Consider the following 13,194-nt stretch of genomic DNA (forward strand, 5'->3'; position numbering starts at 1 on the left):
CTATAGCAGACAAACTACATTCTATTCCTACCCACACAACTAATATTATTTACACAATTTTTTTTTTCTAATCTCTGAAAAAGACATTTCCTTCTTTTCATTCTTGTTTGCCTTTTTTTAAAAACACACCATTAACACACAAAAAGGGATATGGATTGGTGTTGCTTAGTCTTCCTTAGTGTTTCACCATTGACACAAATATTGTTTGTTAAGCACAGATTCTGACATGTGTTACAACGCTAAGGATAAAGGTTGGTCTTATGATGGCAAAGTCAGCTACACAGAAACTTTTGAGCCTTGTTTGCCTTGGGCTGATGTTCTGAATTGCGAAAACAACACTTTAGTGAAGGCGTATGTAGAATTATGTCATCATCATCATCATCATCATCATCATTATCATCATCATCATCATCATCATCATCATCATCATCATCATCATCATCATCATCATCATCATCATCATCATGATCATGATCATCATCATCATCATCATCATCATCATCATCATCATCATCATCATCATCATCATCATCATCATCATCATCATTATCATCACCAACAGCAATAATAATAATAATAATAATAATAATAATAATAATAATAATAATAATAATAATTATTATTATTATTATTATTATTATTATTATTATTATTATTATTATTATTATTATTATTATTAATGATATTAATATATTATGCTGTTATTATTGTTATTATATTATTATTATTATTATTATTATTATTATTATTATTATTATTATTATTATTATCATTATTATTATTATTATTAATATTATTATTATTATTATTATTATTATTATTATTATTATTATTATTATTATTATTATTATTATCAACATCATACTATCAATCAAAACTTTAACTTTTTGACTTAAAAATCTTTTCTTCTTACAGATTTTCCTTGGATAATCTAGAACACAACTATTGTTACAAAAGTCACAAGACAATTCATAAACTTTTTGACTTAACTATTCAAATAAAAATGATTTTAAAAAAATCTTTTCTTCTTACAGATTTTCCTTGGATAATCTAGAACACAACTATTGCCGTAACCCCAGTCCTGACCGTAACGAACGGCCTTATTGTTACACTAAGGATTGTGTCAAAAAGGATTGTGACGTTTGTCATATCAGTAAGTGCAATGACAATCATATGAAATATAATTTAAGGAGATCTAATGTTTCCCATTTCTTTTTCCACGATATGTTATTAATTTCAAATAAATTTATTATAATTTGTTGTTTTTATAACAGATCTTCTATGAACACAAAAAAAAACTGTTATAAGTCAAAGTAAAAAAAAAATACACAATTTATTCAAATGAGCGATAAATGATTATGTAATTATGCAAATCACCCTGACTGGTGTCTTTTTCTTTTACAGCAATGATGCTTGTACCATTAATAATTTAAAAATAAAGGAAGAATTAATTAATTAAACTAATTAATTCAACTGCAATAATTTAGATTTGTTTTCTTTTTGTCATAACAAAGTGCATGAAGAATCGAAGTGAAAAATTGTAATGCTCTAGAATTTAAAGTCGAGAATGTGGGATGAACTTATTGGTTATTAAAGCGTACAATTAGTATTTGTAGGCACAAGTCAAAGTGATACTAAACTGCTAGAAGATGTGGGATGTAAAAAGTAATAAACAAAAAGGAATATTTCAGTTTCCAAAAATAACAAAATACCAGTCACGGAATGTTTCTGACTCAAAACCGTTCTTCAGCCAATATCATAAAATAATAAAAGCATAAATACATTACTAAATAACAGATAGATGCTGAATATATTGTACGTCCTCTCTGTTAAAGAACATTCTTGAAGTATTTGTATGCAACAAGTGAACACAATTTCATAAAGTTGCAGGCGTTTATTGGTGTTTTTATTAATTCGAGAGCATTTTACATAATAAATAACTACAAAAGTAACGATTGGATTATTGCAAAAAAAGTGTGTGCGTATTATTAAATGAATGATCTAAGCTCATGCCAAATTTTGTATCTGTCGTTTAATTTTCAATGTCCGTATCCAAGGAGTTACTTTTGCCCATTGATTCAACTGCGTGAAACAGGTACCTCAACTTCAAAGTCGATTTCCTCAAAACTTGGTTTTTGCACTCCCCCTGCTTCAATCGGTCAAATCTCGGCAATGAATAATCAGAATTTTATAAATTTGGTATCACATGTTTAGGCAAATAATAAGCTTTGATTGGGTGCAAACAAAAATAACAAAATTGAAAATTGCGACATAGTGCCGTTTCGAGGCGAAGGGTGAGCTCAAATTTTATTGGGTATCCTTCACAGTTATCAGTGCTTGCATGCTATCAATATGATTCTATCAGATTGAAGTGACAAGTCATAAATATACATAATATATGATGTTTGTGATGAGCTTTGTGTCCAATTTTTATTTATAAGCTGCTGCATCCGACTTATTGCTTTCTATTTATTTGCTTTAGGGTATCAATTTTCTTTCCTCACATCCAAAATAAAAACGACTCATATAGATATGCATCATTCTGTACTTCATTTTTTTCAATTTATTTTTTGGAATGATCAGAAACATAATCAATTAAGAATATTTTGGGGCATTTATTTGGTCCAGTTGTATGACAATTGCCGTCGAACCTGCAGGTTCCTGGTTTGAGTCTGCTCAGGGCTGCACAAAGTTGAATCCTTGGAAAAGGTTGTTCAACATCCTTACTGTGTGCTCAATTGTGAAATGAGTACCTAGTTGTTAATAGCATTGAAAATAAAAACAACTACATTATCACCTTTAGCGTCATATCTCGTACTACATGTTAAGTGTTGCTTTTGGCTTGGAACCCATTGACAAACAATTTGAGCACATTTAGTGTATATTGTGCTGTATAAAAACTAGAGTTCATACTCAAGCTCCAGAATATGCATCCTTCCAACCATCTTTAAATAAAAATTATTTGATTTTAACCGTAATCATTTCACAGGAAAGCCATCTGACAAGTCATCGGATTGTCAGAATTTCAAGAATAGTGGAAAATGCCAATCTGATCCTGTGAAAGCTGCCAGAGAGTGTGCTGAGACTTGTAGGTCTTCATTGGAAGCAAATAAAGTAAAAGGTAAATTATAATTGCGACCTCCATTTTGAATTTCATTCTAATACACGTTAATTCTGGCTTTTTCTTCTTATATTCTGTAAACTCTTTTGCTCCAACGATTCAGAGCTATTAGATTTTTCTAAAGTCTTTGACATAGCTATACAGAAATATTCATAAAATTTGAGATGTATGGACAGGTTATAAATGAGATTAATCATTCTAAAAATGAAAAAAAAAACTGCAACAATTTGAGGTTCTTAAATAAATTAACAGTCTTAGGTCTTATTTTACCCCTAATATTTCCATCGTGCAAATTAATAAATATGTATTGTATTCCATGAAAAATACTACAGAATATGAGTGCGATCGTTCAATAACTTTTATATTAAACATCAACACCCTAGAAAACACTCATTACAGGACTGCTTGACAATATTATATTTTTTGAGAAAGTCAAGTGCCTTATCACTTGTAACATATTTTAACCATGAATCGGTAAATGCGGAAAGCCAATTTTGCTCGTAATGGAATAACCAATTCACTGATTATATGTTCTTCAGCGATATTTGACATTAAAAGTACTTCACCGCAAGGAACGTAACATGCTCACTCGTCTTGTTTATTCTTAATGTATAAATAAGCTGAATCATGGTGATTCTCAGTTTCAATCAAGTACGCGTAACTTTCATGAATTGTTAGGAATGAATACTTCTTTTTCTCCCAAACAGTGTCTCAAGTGACTTGCTCGAGACCAGGTCGAGTAACTCGAGGGACTCTGTCTAATGCAAAGAATAGTTACAAGGTTGGAGAAAAAACAAAATACACATGTCAAGATTCCTCTTTCCACATAGAGAGAACATGCATGTCAAGTGGAACCTGGTCTGTTGCCAATACAGCATGTCTGAGTATGATGTCTTTTAAGAAACACACCCATCCATCCATCCATCCATCCATCCATCCATCCATCCTGACAGACAGACAGACTGACAGACAGACAGACAGACAGTCAGACAGGCAGGCAGACAGACAGAAAGAGAGACAAATATATGATATTTTTGTTGATTATTTTGATTGTTACTAATATACATTTCAGGATTGAATAACTTCAAATCAGTGTAAGATTTCGTCAAACAGTTTTTTGCAGAATATATTAAAGTTTCGATTGATATAAGTTTTACCACTGTGTCCCCTTTGGTAACTTAGTTATGATGTCATGAATAGAGAAGGGTAATTTTTAATAAAATCGTATTTTACATTGTGTTTATTTTTAATCATCGACACATTTCAGGTTTGAGTTACTCAAGAATAGCTGTAACGACATCAATTTGGTTTTCAACATATTAATCCAAATAAGTTTCTTTTATGATATCTTACTTGTGACAACAACAATAAGCATATTTATATAGAGCCTTTCGTCGAAACCGCAAAGCCTTTTAAAAAAATTCAAATACAATTCAACCAAAGTATCAAAACAAATAAGAGCATAAAAGGGCATCAATACATCATCAATATAAATGTCACATACAATACATTTAAAGTTCAGTTAAGTAAATATTTCCTGAAAAGATATGTTTTCAGGGCTTTTTTGAAAATGTCTATTGAGCTCGAGAATCTCACAGATTGAGGGAGATCATTCCAAATCGTGGGTCCGAATTTCATAAGAGACATTGTGTTTTCGCAATTGTCCGATTTAAAGCCACACGTGACCATAATTGTTTTGTTTTGATAAAAAACTGCCATCATCATTGTAATTATCAGTATAAGCAGTGATCATATCATACACAAAATAATGTTACAGAGTCAAGGCAATGTTCCAAGTTGATCTATTTAGGCTGCAAACTGAGTGGATTCATTTTGCTCTTCGGTCCGTGTTGCCCTCCATTTGACCTTTCCTCTCAGTTGCTATCTTATTTTATCGTAGCAGAGTGAGTGCAGCTCACTTGATTTTAGTTACCAAATCGAACAGGAACCCAATGCGAACATTTTATAAGAATTAAAATTTCTGATATAGCTATGACACACTGATTATTCACGAACAGGAGATGAAAATGAATGCACTCAGTTTACCGCCTTAGATTGACATGTTAAATGAAATAAACTTTCGCGAATCATGTCAGACAAAGTCCAAAAAATTACAATTTATGTCAAAATTACCCTTTTCTACCGATGACGTCATAGCTCCGCTACCAAAGTGCGCACATTGTTAAAACTTATATCAATCAAAACTTGAATATATTCTGTACATATGGCAAATAAAACGTCTGATGAAATTTTCCATAACTCTGGAGTTACTCAAACCCAAAATGTGTCAATAATAAAAAGGACACATTATATACTTTTTAAACAAGAAGTGCCTATGAATGTCACTAAGGCTCTCTATCTCTCTCTCTCTCTCTGTCTCTCTCTGTGTCTCTCTCTCTGTCTCTCTCTGTCTCTCTCTCTCTCTCTCTCGCCCTCTTTCTCTCTCTTTCAGTCTCTCTCTCTCTGTCTCTCTCTCGCTCTCTTTCTCTCTCTCAGTCTCTCTCTCTCTCTCTCTCTCTCTCTCTCTCCACATGACATTGTCAAGTCTAGTATCCTGGTCAATCATGACGTAAGACTCATATTTAGTTCCAGCTTTTCCAAACCATACTTCTTGTTCTTGTTTCATAAAATTGAATGGAAGCATTAATTTCATCTATATTTTCTACAGGCTGCCCGTACGGTTTTAATTTAAAAAGAGACCATTGTTACAAATATTTTCCAATCTACACGGATAAACTCGGTGCGAATGAACACTGTAAGAAGATAAATGGTTGGGTAGCTACACCCAAGAATGCAGAGCAAAATGACTTTGTCTCAGATTTACGGTAGGTCCTAATCCTTCACACGGTGTTGGCCTTTGATGGAAAATGTGAAGCTCTTCAATTCTTTAATACTTTAAATTAAATGTAAAAAAAATTGAAATAACTATTTCTTTAGTTACCAACCCTGTTTCAGTTCACATCAAATGGAATTTTTAAAAAAGAATTGAATTGGATATTTTGACAAGATGGAAAAAAGTGAATCTCTTTTTATAACAAATTCGGAATGAGAATTAAACTGATTCAACTAATTTTAAAATTGAATTAGATAGTTAGTTTTGAAATATCCAAATAATATTATTAATGCTAATACCATTTATTTTTCTGAAGTTGTGGATAGCTCTTAGTAGTTGGCAATATTCAGTACAGAAAAAAATGAAGAGGGTAGGGATAGGATGGTCTAAACTGTTACAATCATTAATGTAAGGTTTTCAATGCTATCCCCGGCCCCCAATAGATTTTTTCAATTGGGCTCCAGTCAAAAAATATTGTTAGGTGAAACTTAATTTTTTTCTTTTTTTCAACCATGGCCCTTATGGGTTAATTCATGGAGAAAGTCTGTGATCTCGCAGCATAATTCTTCTGCAGCAACTTTCATAAAAATGCTTAGGACATAATAAATTCCATAAGAGAAACTCTTTAATTCTAGCTCCTTCATCTCTATTGTGAACTGACGGAAACATGTATATAGTGGCTAATCAAATGGGAAATTTCATTAAGGATAATATTGAGAAATTGTTGAAACAAACAGCTGCAATTAATACATTTCAATAAAGATAATATAATGATATTGAAATCACAAGTGTATGAAAGTATGTATTTTAATTCTAATTTTAAAGAATAAAGAGGGGAGAAAAAGTGAGTGGAACTGGTATGAAACAAAACACATAAAGATTAATAATTTTGGGGACCTTGATTACAATTAATACAAAAATAACCGACTTTGGATAATCCGATTTGGGCAAAATGTATTTCAGACGACATGTAATTATTTGCAGGTCTAATAACCCAAATTCTTATGGGCCCATTGTTGTTATGAAAATCTTTTAAAAAATGATGCAAAATATTGTCCATTACAAAATGTTAAACTAGACTCATAAATGGTTTCGGATATCAGGCATGCAAATATACACGTCGATTTTTGACCTATCGTCTCAAAATGGTATTTTGTGAAGTTGAAACAGAAACCAAAATAAAAAGGAATTTTAGATTAAAATGACTAGAAATCTTTTATTTTAGTTCTTTTCACTAAAAAGGAATTTTAGATTAAAATGACTAGAAATCTTTTATTTTAGTTCTTTTCACTTTGGCAAACGATTTTCATAGCCCTCAATAAACCATGCATTCTTCCATGCATTTCCATATTTGCCACCACTCTGATTATATCTGCTTGGTTATAAAGAAGTTTCAGTTCACCTCCTTATGTCTTTTAATGGATCAATGATATAGCTATCAAAACATATTCTTAACTTTATATTATATTTATGTTCCCTTTGATTGTAACTAGTTTTATTTCTTAAACATCTTATCAGAGAAAATGAACGAATTTGGCTGGGTGGCACAAGAATTAATAAAACTCAATTCAGATGGAGTGATGGCGAGTTGATAAATTGGAATAACTGGGAAGAAGGTGAGCACCCTTTACTTAGACAAATTTTCTATCATATAAACACAGACACACAATCACATAAACACACACACATGTACACACACACACACAAACATATATATAATATATATATATATTATATATATATATATATATATATATATATATACTCAGGACCCTTCGAGATCATAAACTCCGAGGCAATAAAGACCCCCAATTCAGCTCAGCTGAAAACATTCAAGATCACACAACATAATGTGGTTCAAGCCTCCTTTGACAAAAATCTCACAGCTAGTATCGGACAGAAATTTCGTAAACTGATAGACACCTGTTTTCCACATGACTACAGGTGACACAAACATACTGAACAGAAACACCATAAAGGTCAGCTTTTCCTGCATGAACAAAATCTGAGACATAATTAAAGCACATAACAGACGCATCCTAAATGTTCACAACCAACAAAACACCACACACAAAAGCAGTGCAACTACAGAAATAAAGACACGTGTCTGGTTTGGGGCAATTGCCTCGATTCGAACATAATATACAAAGCAACCATCACACACACCAACACAAGAAATCAGGAAAACGTACATTGGACTGACAGAGAGTCCTTTCAAATTCCGCTCCAATCAACACACCTCAACTTCAGACACGACAAAAAATAAAAACAACAACAACAACAAAAAAAAAAAGAAAGAAGAAAATTTACAGCTCTAAACGAAGACGTCTGGGAATTAAAAGATTCCAACACCAGCCATAACATCACAGGGGACATCATCTCAAAACAGAAAAGCTATTCAGTAAAAACCCAAAGATGCAATCTATGTCTGGAGAAAAGATTCAACATAGTACCCACAAAAGGCTATATTAAACAGTAAAAAAAGAAATATTTAACACGTATCCACACTGGAAAAATCATCTACTATCTTCAGTGTGCTACTCACCACAATAATCTCCACTCCCCACCGCCCCCCCCCCCCATCCCCCTCATTGCATATCACACGCACACCTACATATACTTGTGTATACGGACAAACACATAAGCACAAATTAGCATCATATTAAACAACACAAAATATCTGCAACATATTTTGCTGCTCCGAAGAAGTCATTGTATAGGCTGAACAAATTTATAGGCAAGAAATATTTTTAAAACGGTGATATATAGATAGAATTATATATAATATAATATAATATATATATATATAATATATATATATATATCGTGTGTATCGTGATGATGATGATGATAAATTGCTCTTATAAATACCCCCCCACACACACATACACACCAGGCAACACCAGCAACACCAGGTGTCTTTAAAAACTATTCCTCAAATTTTGACGGTGTAGAATGATATTGATAGCTTAGCTTATCTCTTGCATTTCGAGATATATATGATCTTTCAAAAGATTACTCATGATTTTTCTGTCATAACCAAATGCTTGTCAGTGCGCAAGACTGAAAGCACAAAGAGCAATTAATTACGTTTTGAGCCCTTGTGATGCTTCGATGATGTTACATTGGCCAGCACTGAAAAAATCGTTAGGGATTATGACCTCAACCTCTTGGAGATGAGTATTTAAAGGCAATTTAAAATTCAAAAAGCTCAGAAACGCTACTGGCCATCGAGGAGTACCGACTTTCTGAAAATTTCCTGAGATCACAAAACGTTATTAAGATTTCCCAGTCTTTCAGAGGTTGAACTAAACCAGACAATAGGGATGACAAAATCTGGTCTGCATTTTGATTGGAACCAATCCGCAATACTTCAGTTGTTTCGAAGGCTTGGAACAACAGGCACAGGATCAATATCAAGGACTTATAAAGAAAACAGCTGATGACCAAGATGTTGCCATCCTGGATGCATTAAAGATCAATCCTTTTGCATCATAAGAAACGTTGCAGCCAAACTCAATGCGTCTCAACAGACCATAATACGCTGTTTGAAACATGGAGGCTTAATGTGCTGTCGACAGTGTATATTAGCCTTGGCTGTCAACCATACAAAGCAAATGCCCGTCACTGCCTCGATTTGGGTCCTAATTATCAAAGAGGGTATCAGCCCAAATGGAGTTCCATATTGTTCAGCGGTGAAGTTGTTTCACCCTATCAAATTCAGATGGACAAGAAAGGATATCGATAGTTTATAATCTGCGATTCGACGATAGAAACATTTCTGAAATCGAGCCATTTGGAGGAGTGTTATGGTGTAAGGGGGCGTGGGCGCTCGAACAAAACTCTCATTGTCATTATTCATGGACATCTGAACGGAGAAAGATATCGGAATGAAATTCTTGAGTCGTATGCCTGTCCAATAATGAAAAGGACTGAAGGTTTCTCAGTCTTTCAACAGGATATCACCCATCTTCATATGGCTTCCATATGTCGGACAATTTTGAAAGACAAAATTATCTCCTTCTACCCTGTTGGGTTCGATTTCATTGCAAAGCGATTGTAGCTGATCAAATGGGTATTACGTTATATCAAAGCTCATGTTTTTTTAAAGATGATAATATTCCGTGATTTAACTCTTGATAATTTAAGATTGTCTTCATATTGTAATTATTTTATCTCTTCTAAGCCGATGGAGACAAATGTATGGTTATGGAAAAGAACAAGTTGTGGACTGATGACTGGTGTAAAGATAAATTGTTTCACTTTGTGTGTCAAGTCAAGCCAAGTGTGGGTAAGAATGTCAACCATTGATCCCATGCTGTGCTTTTGTAAAATATCCGTTCCCTGGTGTAAGCATATGTGACCCGTCAATTTAAAACCGTATTATTTTGGAGAATACTCAAAATTGTACTGATAGTCAAATATATGCGACTCTGGTTAAGTTTGTAGTTAAACATTTTTTTGAAGAATTAATTTAGGAGAATGACTATAGTTTCATCGTCTACGAGTATCCAGAACTGGGTGGTGTCTTCTGACATCCTATGGTGGGCAGGAGTTCATTTGCTGTGCCTTCTGTCTCCATTTATGTTTTCCCTTGCTATTAACCTCATGACCACAACTTTCCTCTATCATCTTCCTTTTTACTGGCGCCAAAATACAAACAACAGAGTACCCAAAATGTCATTTTTTTTATCACTGTAACATTTTGCTTACGTTTCTATATCCGCTTCATCCAGACATTATACCAGGTTTAACAGTCATTAAAAAAAATTGAGCTTCTATATAGAGCAGTATCACGTAAACATGCTCAAAAAGTTCTACAAGGTCCCTAGTCAACAGCAACCCTGTTAGGCGAAAGTACAATTTTTTTCCGATAGAGACAGCGCTGTAAACGGCCAGGTACTCTTTTTATGGTGAGAGAATGTGCATTAAGTCTTTTCCAATGACTCAACTATGTGTCGCTCAGAGTGGGACTCGAACCCAGAACCTTCCGACCCGAAGGGGAGTATCATACCACTAGACAACATAGCCGCACATTAGCAGTAATGATGACTCTTCTGCTAAAAACACAGTCTGTTGTGAATTTCTTTTTTTTTGATTTTGGCTTAAAATCGTTTACTTCAAATATCAATCAATTAAGATAAACCTTAACTTGTGTCCAAAAATGTCAAACCCGAGACTTGTAAAGAAGTCTTTGATTTGAAAATGTTTGGCAAGGGTCTTTTTATTTTATAATTATTTGAAATATAAGTTTTCTGGGGGTGGGGGGGGGGGGGCATTTCTAATTAGAAGACAACATCATTGATAACTTACAATATGGGACTGATAGTCTAGTATAAATGATTAATTTTGACAAAGAATAATTTATCACTTAGTGAACAATGAAAATGACTTAATTTGTTTTTTTTTTACAGATTTAAAGCAATGCTTTGATTATCTTGACACTTGCCCTGCTCTAGTTAAAGCACTTCCTAATCATGATTGCAGTGACTATCCAGTTCTACAATTAAACTGTCGTTCAACCTGTGGTCTTTGTATGGGTGGTAAGTAATAATGTATCAAAATATTTTGGAATTAAATACGGTTAAGAACTTAGTCATTATTATCAATGGCTAGGGATATTGGTCATTACTCATCAATGTCCGCAAGCGACCTCATGTTCGTCAGTGCTGACCTATATCCACCTAACACCTATTTATTGTCAGTGACAAATTATTTAGTTTAGTTACTCCAACAGTCTTTGATAGTTATAATATTACTGTAAAATCTCTTGAATATTGGTTTAAATATGGAAACCCACCAATTGAAAATAGGCCAGGTCCATGTTCAGTAATGATGAATGGGCTATATCGCCCATTAGTCATTACTGACCTATAACCCCGCCGCTCTGGAGTGGCTATTGGTCAGGTGAAAACTTTATCTAAACCATTTAACTATATTTTCTTACGGACAAAGAATCGTAAGCGGAAAAATAATCAGAAAATCAAATAAACATATCACTACCTACCACCGTTGCGGACTTTAAAAAAAACGAACAACCAAAAAATTATTTGGTGTGAAATCGTTATGAAACGACTTGTCCAGCCAGGATTATCAGTAACAAACTAACATCATGGCGTGATCAAGACGCTGCCATTTTGGTCAGGAAATATTTCTACAAGTTGCATGGTGCTAGTGTCATTATTATTACAATTCATTTCAGGATATTAAAAAAATTATTAACTGAATCAGAGACTTGAAAGGGCTTTTCAAAATGAAAGAAAAATAAAATAACAAAAGAAAGAATAGGAGGTTCAAAATGAAAACAGACATTATCGTTAGATTTTTTGCCCTATTGAATGAAAAAGTAATAGCAACATGATGTAGATAAAATGCAATAAATCATTTATTCAAAATTGGATGCAAACTACTTAAGTTGTATCTTTATAACAGTTAAAGCGCGTTGCCTTTATTCGGAAACTAGTATGACATGAACTCATAATCACTGTCCTGAACTCCCCCCCCCCACCCCCCATCCCCCACCCCCTATAAATTAAATTACTCATTATTATTGTGGCATTATATATCAATTATATTTTTTGACACCAGACTGCAACAAGAACATAGAACTCAATTTGCGCAATCAGATCTACAACATTGATTCGAACAAAGACGGATACTGTATCTGGAATTTTAAGGTAATGAATTTTTTATAAATAATGAAACATTTCAACATTCGTAATGACTAAAACTTGGCCAAACTTAGTGTGAAGGAGCTGTGATTTTAGTCTGGGACTAACTTGGTCAGCTCACATAAAATCTGATTTGATCAAGTCCTCGACTAAAGTCAGAGACTAAGCACTAGTCCGCGTTCATGAAAATAGGCCCAGACAACCAAACAGCATTTGAAGATTCAAATTTTAGTCTCTCATGAAAGAATCTGCTTGTCCATTTCGATCCCAAAATCCCTCATTCTCTCATGTGATGCATCGCCCAGGGATATATCTGCAATAACTTTGCACCGTTTCTACAATGGAACCAAAAAGTTGATAGATTTGCATCCATGTCATTGGATAATGGGAAAAAATTACTCTCAACTGGATAAAGAAGCGTTATCAATCATTTTGGACTGCGTAAATTCCACAAATATATATTTGGTGAGTATGTCACAGTAAAAATGGATCACAAGTTTCTTCTTGGTATGTTTGTTGAAAACAAAGCAATACGGGACCATGCATCATCTCGAATTCAGCGTTGACGT

The 13,194-nt window shown here is 33.4% G+C and overlaps 1 protein-coding gene across 2 annotated transcripts in view; it reads left to right on the forward strand.

Annotated features, from left to right (window-relative positions):
- LOC144967120 (uncharacterized) overlaps positions 1 to 13,194 on the forward strand; it is a 107,339-nt gene that overhangs the window by 36,428 nt on the left and 57,717 nt on the right. For both annotated transcript variants that reach the window (XM_078903965.1, XM_078903966.1), the window contains exons 19-27: positions 219 to 351; positions 1,035 to 1,153; positions 2,990 to 3,121; positions 3,829 to 4,005; positions 5,790 to 5,946; positions 7,473 to 7,570; positions 10,141 to 10,245; positions 11,369 to 11,497; positions 12,543 to 12,631. In XM_078903965.1, the coding sequence (XP_078760091.1) occupies positions 219 to 351; positions 1,035 to 1,153; positions 2,990 to 3,121; positions 3,829 to 4,005; positions 5,790 to 5,946; positions 7,473 to 7,570; positions 10,141 to 10,245; positions 11,369 to 11,497; positions 12,543 to 12,631 (1,139 nt within the window). The remainder of the gene's footprint in view (positions 1 to 218; positions 352 to 1,034; positions 1,154 to 2,989; positions 3,122 to 3,828; positions 4,006 to 5,789; positions 5,947 to 7,472; positions 7,571 to 10,140; positions 10,246 to 11,368; positions 11,498 to 12,542; positions 12,632 to 13,194) is intronic.

Source organism: Berghia stephanieae, chromosome 3 (genome assembly GCF_034508935.2).
Source record: "Berghia stephanieae isolate SIO BIC M18660-M18661 chromosome 3, UCSD_Bste_1.3, whole genome shotgun sequence".
In the NCBI taxonomy this organism is placed as follows: domain Eukaryota; kingdom Metazoa; phylum Mollusca; class Gastropoda; order Nudibranchia; family Aeolidiidae; genus Berghia; species Berghia stephanieae.